At 36.8% G+C, this 10,838-nt stretch overlaps 1 protein-coding gene across 2 annotated transcripts in view; it reads right to left on the bottom strand.

The window, feature by feature from the left end:
- The window catches only part of LOC135207821 (lactosylceramide 4-alpha-galactosyltransferase-like), a 27,346-nt gene extending 20,197 nt beyond the window's left edge, over nucleotides 1-7,149 (bottom strand). For both annotated transcript variants that reach the window (XR_010313065.1, XM_064239677.1), the window contains exons 1-2: nucleotides 7,008-7,149; nucleotides 1,919-2,700 (exon numbers count right to left, since the gene is read on the bottom strand). Coding sequence is in view for 1 of the 2 variants with exons in the window: in XM_064239677.1 (XP_064095747.1) it covers nucleotides 1,919-1,966 (48 nt within the window). In the remaining variant the exon portion in view is untranslated. The remainder of the gene's footprint in view (nucleotides 1-1,918; nucleotides 2,701-7,007) is intronic.
- Between the last annotated feature and the right edge of the window lie 3,689 nt (nucleotides 7,150-10,838).

Below are 10,838 nucleotides of genomic sequence, written 5' to 3'. Positions count from 1 at the left end.
CGCGTTTGCGTGTGTGGAGTTACACCAACAAGGCTTCAAGTGTACGTATAAAGGGTGGCTTTGAAGGCGGGTAAAAATAACCACTTCATCCACAATAACGACTCGTGTGCAGCGACGTATGAATCCACGAGGCGATTACAGCGCCCAGCGAGCGAGAAACGAGTAGTTCGGTGTTGTAAGTGTTATATCTGACGGAGGCGTATGCAAAATCGTCTTCATAATCGTTATAATAATTTGAAAAGTCGTTGTTGTATTCGACGCCGTGCGACGCGAATGGCCCCTCTGCAAGTTGTAACTAAATCCGACAGATGTAAAAAGCCCTCTGAAAGTTGTAAATAAAACCCACAGATGCAAAGGGCCCCCTAAATGTTGTAAATAAAATCAAGTGCTACAAACGCCTTTCTATGAGTTGTAACTAAACCCAACAGATAGTAAAAGGCCCTCAAAAAGTTGTAACTAAAACCCACAGATGCAAAAGGCCCTCTAAAAGTTGTAACTAAAACCCACAGAAGTAGGCCCTCAGTGTAAAACCCACAGATGTAAAAGGCCATCTACAAGTTGTAAACCAAAACCCACAGATGCAAAAGGCCCTCTATCTAAAAGTTGTAAATAAAATCCAGTGACACAAACGGCCTACTATAAGTTGCAACTAACCAACAGCGACGCAAAAGGACCTCTACAAGTTGGAACTAAAACCAACAGCGACGCAAAAGGACCTCTAAAAGTTGGAACTAAAACCAACAGCGACGCAAAAGGACCTCTACAAGTTGGAACTAAAACCAACAGCGACACAAAATGCCCTCTAAAAGTTGCGACTAAAACCAACAGCGACGCAAAAGGCCCTCTAAAAGTTGCAACTAAAACCAACAGCGACGCAAAAGGCCCTCTAAAAGTTGCAACTAAAACCAACAGCGACGCAAAAGGCCCTCTAAAAGTTGCAACTAAAACCAACAGCGACGCAAAAGGCCCTCTAAAAGTTGCGACTAAAACCAACAGCGACGCAAAAGGCCCTCTAAAAGTTGCACCTAAAACCAACAGCGACACAAAATGCCCTCTAAAAGTTGCACCTAAAACCAACAGCGACACAAAAGGCCCTCTAAAAGTTGCACCTAAAACCAACAGCGACACAAAATGCCCTCTAAAAGTTGCACCTAAAACCAACAGCGACGCAAAAGGCCCTCTAAAAGTTGCAACTAAAACCAACAACGACGCAAAAGGCCCTCTAAAAGTTGCAACTAAAACCAACAACGACGCAAAAGGCCCTCTCAATGTTGCAACTCAAAGAAACAGCGACGCAAAAGGCCCTCTAAAAGTTGTAACTAAAACCAACAGCGACGCAAAAGGCCCTCGACAAATTGTCACTAAAACCAACAGTGGCGCAGACAGCCTCCTGCAAGCTGTAACTAAAAACGTAGCTTAGAAAAACACCTCTTCAGTGACGGATGTGTTGTTGGCAATCGCTGCTAAAACTAGGGAGGTGGGGTGGGGGGGGGGGGTGGAGTCTGTGCTTAAAATAGTAAGCCCCAATTGGGTGTGGAAGGAATGAAGGGGCGTGAGAGTGGTATGGGTACTCAGGTGGGGGTCAGGGGGTATTATGCACGTAAATATATTAATTATTATTATAGTTATTATCATTGTTCAGGATACGGAACAAGCTCACCATAGGGGCCGCTGACTTACAAATCAAGCTCCAAATGAATATTACAGCGTTCATTCGAAAGAAGTTACAGCAGATTACAAGAAATGCAGAAAGAAGGAATTCATCACAAAAGATAAAAAGAAGGATGATGTAATAAATGAATAGATAAACAGATAAAAATATAAATAAATCAATAAAATACAAGGCGGAATCTTTTATGGTGGTAATGCATAGTAACTAACATGCCCACTACATCAGAAAAAAAAAATTGCTATTTACCAGCGACGAGCACCGGGGTATCACATGGATGAAACTGGTTCGGGACATCCGTGTGCCTGTGGATGATAGATGGATGATAACGTGGAATGTCAGTGGTAGCGTTGCTGCTCTGTCTTCCCTGAAGTCAGAAGGCTGCAGCTGTCAGCGGAATCCTCAGACGCTGGTGCAGCATTGCTGTTGACCCAGGTAGCCTTAGTATGCTATCTTGCAGAGAGGGCGCAGGATTCACGCCAATTTGGACACCTTTGGGACCCTTTGTGCTGGCGAACGGTGCATTAAGGAGCCAGTTGTAATTTATTATTGTCACACAACACGCGATGCTCAGAGAAACATCCGTAACTCAAGAAAACACTGACAGAATATTACTCTCTGGCCTCTGGTTTTTACAAAATCACAATCTTCAGTAATTGCATCACAAACACTGCCAGAAATCGATCAGAGAGACTTGGCAGCTTTCACAGCAACATTCTTAGGTTACAATTTCACAATAACCTTCAGAATATCGCTTTCAAAGACTCTAGATCTTAGAAAACCACCAGCCTCAGCTGTAGAACAGCCTCTCACATCATTTCAGAAGCTGACTGAGATACTGTAAGCGACAACAGGAGGACACTGAACAGTTGGAAGACTTCAATACTGCTGAATGCGACATTTTTCTTGAAATAAGGCGACACGAATACACGACGCGTTAATGTTAATACTGATAGTTTCAAATCACAGACAGTTCCAGATTCATGATGAATTCCTTCATCTCCATCTGTTTCTCTGGTGTGTGTATTGATCTGTGGGAAGATGTAGAGATATATTACAATAAATATATATCTTGTCTTTCCATGTTCTGAATTAGGGTATCATCTTGTTCGTTAATGACATAGACCTATAAAACGGCTAAAACAACACAATCTGTGTATATGAGAGAGAGAGAGAGAGAGAGAGAGAGAGAGAGAGAGAGAGATTAGTAATAAGATAAGTTTCATGTATACGTGAAGATATATATATATATATATATAATATATATATATATATATATTATATATATATATATATATTATATATATCTCTATATATAATATATATAATATATATATATATAATATATATATATATATATAAATATAAAATATTATTGACCAATAATAATTCTTGTATATTAGTGTACTGTGTATGAGAGAGAGAGAGAGAGAGAGAGAGAGAGAGAGAGAGAGAGAGAGAGGGGAACCCCAATCCCTATTATAGTATGCGATCGGTCTATTGTCTCCCACATGAGATCGGGCAGTGGGCTACGATATACCCCGCCCCCCCTCCCCCCCACAAACAGGTCAGTTAGCTGACACCTACTACGGGTTCCCCCTGGGTATATCTCTCTGTCCGTATGTCATTCAATTTACTCCCCCCCTCTCTCTCTCTCTCTCTACCTACGCTTATTCCATTGTCATTCTCTTGATGGCAAGTCTCTTTCTCTCTCTCCCAACTTTTATTATTATTATTTTTTTTTTTTTTTGTAAAATCACTCGATTTTCGGAGGTAAAAAATCTATAGGTCTTATCTATACGTTACTCGGGATTTTTTGGTAAAATTTCTATACACAGTCTACAAATTACTTCATATTTGGTAAAAGTCTAGAAACATTGTCTAGAAGATATTTTAAATTTTAGTACGAGTCTATACACAATGTCTAGAAGCTATTTCATATTTTAGTACGAGTCTATACACAATGTCTAGAAGATATTTTAAATTTTAGTACGAGTCTATACACAATGTCTAGAAGCTATTTTATATTTTAGTACGAGTCTATACACAATGTCTAGAAGCTATTTCATATTTTGGTAAAAATCTACACATTGTCTAGAAGCTATTTTATATTTTAGTACGAGTCTATACACAATGTCTAGAAGCTATTTCATATTTTGGTAAAAATCTAGACACATTGTCTAGAAGCTATTTTATATTTTAGTACGAGTCTAGCCACAATGTCTAGAAGCTATTTCATATTTTGGTAAAAATGTATACAAATTGTCTAGAAGCTATTTTATATTTTAGTACGAGTCTAGACACAATCTCTAGAAGCTACTTCATATTTTGGTACGAGTCTATACACAATGTCTAAAAATTATCTAGGCTTTGGTAAAAAGTCTATACAAATTGTCTAGAAAGTGTATATACTTCATATTTAGGTAGCAGTCTATACACATTGTCTAGAAATGACTCGGTTTCTTGGTAAAAAATGTTGGTATATATATACATTCATATATATATATATATATATATATATATATATATATATATATATATATATATATATATATATATGTGTGTGTGTGTGTGTGTGTGTGTGTATTATATACATACATATATACATGTTTATCTGTCTACACAAATCAACACCTGTCACAATTACGGTAAACGCCTAACTTCTATATTTATTTCATATTTTGAGATAAAAATCCCACTGGAATAATTTCAAAACCCGACACGCTGATGATGGACTGAACAACGCCGCCTCCTTTCCCCCACGCCGGGTCTCGAACCCAGGGACGACGAGTAGCGCCACCAAGCCTTATAAGATCCTAGATGCTGGGGGGGAAGGAATCATCTGTCGTCGCGCCCTCTAATGCACACATGGCCCAGGTGTTCCAAGTGGCACTTGACGCTCTGAAATAGCGCGGCAATCAAGTGCCAATCGAAAAGCGCGCGCTTTCTCTCTCTCTCTCTCTTTTATGAGCTGTGTGTGTGTGTCTCTCTCTCTCTACCTATCTCATCTCCAGGTCTTCCGGGGCCTCTATACTATGTAAACAATAGCCCGAAACAACCGCAACCCTTCCTTTTTCATCAACACAACGTCAGCGCTTCACTTCCATAAAGGTGGGAGTTGGTTACACAATCCCCCTTGAATCATTCAGACTATAAATGCTCAACTAGAAAGTCAGTTGCTTTTTATCTTAACAAATCCTATGTCATGACATTTCATATCTCGTGACGTCATTATTCATCCGGTTTACACTGATATGTATTTTATTTTCCAACTTTCCGTCTTGATATTCTTGGTGCATACATACATATGTATATATAAGTATCTATATGTATGTAATATGTAAGTCATATCACATTACCGTGATTCATATACATACATCGAGCTACAAATGTCCTTTAATATCTAATTCCCTCTACCTCGGAATTAATATATTTTCATATATGCTTAACCGAAGGGGAATTTTATTAGGCGATAATAGAATTGGTGGCGCCCAGGCGCGAACCCAGGACACAATAATAATAATAATAATAATAATAATAATAATAATAATAATAATAATAATAATAATAATAATAAAATCCTTTGCTGTCTTCAATATAACTTTAAATGAAATAACTCGGCCGGTTAATAAACACTAATAATTCCATCCCACCCAAACCAAATAATTTAAAATGGAATTATCTTTGTAACTTCATTAAAAAAAAATAACTGCATTTACACGAGACATTCAATAAAATACAGGGTGTCCATATAGTCCCAGTACCACATTACACGTATTTATTCTTATGCATGTATGAGTTTAGCTTAGGCCTATGCGAAAGTAATGGAATCTTAATAACAAACATCTTACAACCGTGTGACCGATTGCTTATATACACACAAAACCATGACCTGTAAATACATTCCTTGAAAAGTATCTTTGCCACTATACATACGAAACTATGACCTGCTTATGCATTCCATCAAGTATTTTTGCCAATATACACGAAACTATAACCTGTATATACATTCAATGAAGTATTTTTGCCAATAAACACACGAAACCATAACCTGTATATACATTCCATCAAGTATTTCTGCCATACAGGAATAAAATATTACACAAAAGTTAAATTTGAGAACAAGATGACACTTAACGAGATTCGGTAGGAGACTCTCAAACAAGTCTCTGTGATAATATGCACAGTGTCTGTTTGTTTTCAGTGTGATAAACATTTGGGTAACCTGAAGAGTTAGATGGAAGGGCGTCTGTTTAATCCTGAATGTGAATAAAACCATAAATGAGGAATACTTAGACCTAGACCTACGCTAACACGACGAACTTGTAAAGATTGTGGCAACATAATCAGGAGCCTGGATGTAAACACTCGGAAATTGTCCTTGTGATGTTTAAATGTATATTTTATTTATTTTCAACACTATTAAAGTTTGGCTGACCTAATTCGTTTGAAGGAAGCACATTGGTTATAAACTAACGTGAAAAACATAGAACTAGGCTAAGCATGACAATGACAAACGTATACGTAGGCCTACCCTATAGTAGTTCGACAAACGTGTAATGATTAAAAGTACGTATATATTTTATCTATTTTCTCTGTAATAAACGTTTGTCTAAATCTAATACGTTTGAAGGAAGCCCATTGGTTATAACCTTAACATGAAAAAACGTAGACCTAGGCTAAAGAGGACAATGACAAAGATATACGTAGGCCTAGATTATGGTAACTTGACAAATGAGATGCTTAAATGTACATTTTATTTATTTCCTTCGTAATAAACGTTTTACTAACCTAATATGTTTGAAGGAAGCACGTTGATTATACCCTAAACATGAAAAAGTAGACCTAGGCTGAACACGACATTGACAAACGTAAATACATAGGCTGCTTTACAAACGTGGCGCTATTATGCCTTAAGTAAATCTGTTTCTATATTACTATATAAACGTCATGGCGACGCACTTTTCGCCAGTATATGCGTCACGAAACACAAAACGTAAAGTAGGAAAAGTCCTGTTCAATGAAAACACAAGCCTTAGGATACGGTAGTTTGGCAAAACGTCCTTGGTAATAGGCCTATGATAATCTGACGGTCTTTACTGGAAAAAAAAAGACGTTAAAAAACGTATAAATAAACGTTGCACCCTTTTTTCGCCAACACGTCTTGGAAACCGCATTGCTGTCTGTCGTTCAACGGGACACAAACACTCACTCTCTCCCTCAGGACAACAAATTTGAGGGAGGAAGACGGAGAAAAAGGGAGAGAATAATGTCTCCTCCCCCTTTTCACTGTGGAATAAACAACGAAATTCGACGAAGGATAGAAGGAGACACGAACCACAATCCGAAAATCGAATGGAGGAATTGGAGAAGGAGGAGGAGGAGGAGGATGTGACGAGAAGACGAAGAAGAGGTAGGAGGTGGTGATATGATGGCGCTCGCACTGTTCTACTGCTCCGCCGACACTGAATTGAATCGGGCGGGAGTCGGGGATGGAGCTCACACACACACTCCAATGGCCCTCTCTCTCTCTCTCTCTCTTTCTCACACACATCAACTCTCTCTCCTCTCTCTCTCGGTCTCTCTTTTCTGGCTCTCTCTCTCGCTCTCTCTCTCTCTCTCTCAGCTCGAGCAGAGAGCGAGAGGGAAGGAGTAGGAGGAGCGCGGACCGATGTCATGGTATTGGTCTACATTCACGCGACTGGATTCGTTTTTATATGAATACGACGACGAGAGAGAGAGAGGGAGCATCGGAATGCATATATATATATATATATATATATATATATATATATATATATATATATATATAACAATGAAGGTCTATGACTACATTAGTAGGCAAAGAGAGAGAGAGAGAGATAGAGAGAGAAGGGACTGACAAACGCAGAGCATACTAACTAAGGTGGAGTACCAAGAACAAGGGATGACTTATTCTTAGTTTATTTCCACACGCACACACATTATATATATATATATATATATATAATATATATATATATATATATATATATATACATATATATATCATATATATATATATATATATATATATATATTAATATATAGATATATGATATTATATATATATTATATATCTATATATAATATATATTATATATATTAAATATAATTATATATATATATATATATATATATATAGTTATAAGAAGGAATACATCTGGAAATATACGCATTCATTAGTCTAATGATATCTTACCCACCTAAGCTTCAACTTGTCAGTGGTGCAATTGACATATTGCATTCACTTGCACACAGAGAGAGGGGGAGAGAGAGTGTGTGTATATTACAGAATGACTCGCCTTGTTTCTTTCATTCAATTAATCAAAGACGGATTGAAGCCATGTGTCTGCGCATGCGTCATGACTGGCACACACACATGCATCCTCCGTAAGGCATCCTGAGTGTAAACGTTGGTTATTAAGTTGCGTCTGTTTATATAAGGCTTACTCACGCTTATTTTCTGTATCATGTGTTGTTTCAAAAGCGTCTATGTCTGAGGGATATTTAGAAACATATACGCTATATCTATCGGCTGAAATAAGCGTTAAAATGTGTCCACCATAATCGTGTTTAAATAGTTTGATAGACATAGGTCTAGGGTCATGGGATTCTTTTTAACAGCAGTGAAAATGATTGCAAAATTTTCTTAGTAATGTAACAACTGACAAATCGACATATTATTCTCTCCAAAGTGACAACCGAGACATATATATATATATATATATATATATATATATATATATATATATATATATATATATATATATATATATAAAGCCTTGCATGAGAGGGAGCAATTATGGAGCTCTTATAGAATGGAAGTCCGGGTGACATTCGTGTAAGTAAATGGAGTCTTATTAACTTTTATCTTTAGCGATCGATGTGAAAACAAGACTTACGATCACGATACGCGGCCCCCCAGACACATTTATTCATTCGGCAACGCAGTGAATATCCTATTTACTCATCAGGTTTCTCGGTAATTCCGTTATTCATATCCTTAAGCGTTCATTCGTTGGTTTGTTTGGCTTAAAAGATACCGTTTCTCTGTCATGAAAGCACTGAAATATGGCGAACCTACGAGTGATGCATATATAGGCTATTTGAACCTAGACCAAGTTATAAGTCAGGCGAGAGAGCATTTGTGCATCGTGCACAAAGACTACGCAACAAAATACCGCCTGCAGTGAAGGTCATACGTACAAGACGAAAACAAGTTTAAAAATAAAAACCACAGTCTACAGACTTTCCCATTCTGCAGGAGCTAATACTGTACGATATGTTTCTGTAATGTTGCATCTTGCAACGCGTTTTGCGACTTAATTGCTAGCCTCAGTCGGCTCTCTGGTATCTTACAATAAAACTTTAATAATGAGGTTACGTTTGGGATATAAGTATTCTTGGGAATACATTGATGATGAAAACTGTAAGTGTAAATTATGCGGTGAGTTACGGAAACATACTTTACAACATTATGTTATGGAATGTAATAAATTATCAGAGTTTCGTAACCCCAGAATAGATGATGTAACAAATCAAGTATGTTATTTTCTGAAAAATGATGTATGCTCCAAGTTGTGAAGAAATTTCCTAATTTATTTTGGAATAAATTATTGTGAGCCATTTGCCTGTCCTTTTAGTATGATTTTGTATAACTTGATTTTTTGTACCTTTTCTTAACCTTTTTCTTTTTATATAACATTTACTTTTGTTATATTTGTTTTGAATGGCTTTTTCCTATTGTAAATTTCCTTTAGCATGTCAACATTTGATTTGTATAAAATTTGCATTATAGCTTGGCATTTGCTTTTGTATATATTGGGTTAAAATTCTTCTCATGTAAAATATTTGCATTTCATTACTGTTTTTTTATTTTTATTTACGTATTTATTATTATTTTTGCCTGGAATCTTTTGAATTAGTAGGTGGGTATAGCAGCATCTGCTACACTCCATTTGATGTATATCAATAAACTTTTTTAATTTGAATCTTACAATAAACTTCTGGTACTAGACGTTGTCTCATTGCAAAACCAACGTATAATGACGAGAGAAACCATGAAAGACGATGATAGAATAATAAAAAACACACCTTATTTTGAATGCGAAGTATGGCCCACCGGAGTGGGAGTCATTCCAAGGACGGGCTGTACTACAAACCAAAGTAAGCAAACTTTCGAAGAGGTAGACTTAAGTTCAATCTAAAGTCACTTTCATGAAGGACAGACTCGCATTTGAATTAATAGAGGTTCCTTCATGCACTGGGAAAGCTTTCAATTACGGGAACTAGAACCTCACTCAGATTACTGCGTTGTGGTTGTTATAACACTTGAAATTAAAGATGGCTGGATGTTTGCTTTGCTAGTACTACCACCACGAGTTTTAAATGAATCTCGGCCCGCTGGGGATGGTGGAAGGGGGGGGGGGGCATCTGCGGCTATGTTAGGATGACAGGGAAAGACTGTTATTCCTTTATATATATATATATATATATAATATATATATATATATATATATATATATATATATATATATAAAGCTCAGTATCGCCATTGGTAATGAAATGAACATCCTGGCTAATGGAAAATTAACGTTACAATTATTCAAACTAATCGTATATTATTAGTAGTCTAGGACGGTCGGTTTTAGAACAGGTATCGTAGGATGAACATAAGAAAAATCGTTTTTATTATTTCAAATTCATCAGTAACTCCTAAAAGACAAAGCAACCAGAATATATAAATGTCAAATACATCACAATTTGGTGCAAAGTTGGTGTAAGTTTAGGTTAGGTTAAAACAAGGTCTCATATATAACAGGGTTGGCTGACACCAAATTAGTGTGCAAAGTTTAGCCCAACATCCATTTCTTGGGGTAGAGAGTAATCCTTCATCCATTTACGAACAGGAATCAAATCCTGCGATTTGAGGAGTCCTTCAGTAAGATATATATCCCCAAACTTCGCGTTTTATCAAATCCTGCTATTTCAGGAGTCCTTCAGTAAGATACATATCGATAAACTTCGCGTTTTATTATATCCTACGATTTCAGGAGTCCCTCAGCAAGATATATATCGGTAAACTTCGCGTTTTATCATGTCCTACGATTTCAGGAGTCCTTCAGCAAGATATATATCAGCAAACTTT

The sequence above is a fragment of the Macrobrachium nipponense genome, chromosome 34, assembly GCF_015104395.2.
Source record: "Macrobrachium nipponense isolate FS-2020 chromosome 34, ASM1510439v2, whole genome shotgun sequence".
Taxonomy (NCBI): Eukaryota; Metazoa; Arthropoda; class Malacostraca; order Decapoda; family Palaemonidae; genus Macrobrachium; species Macrobrachium nipponense.
This window is presented reverse-complemented; position numbering and strand designations above follow the sequence as displayed.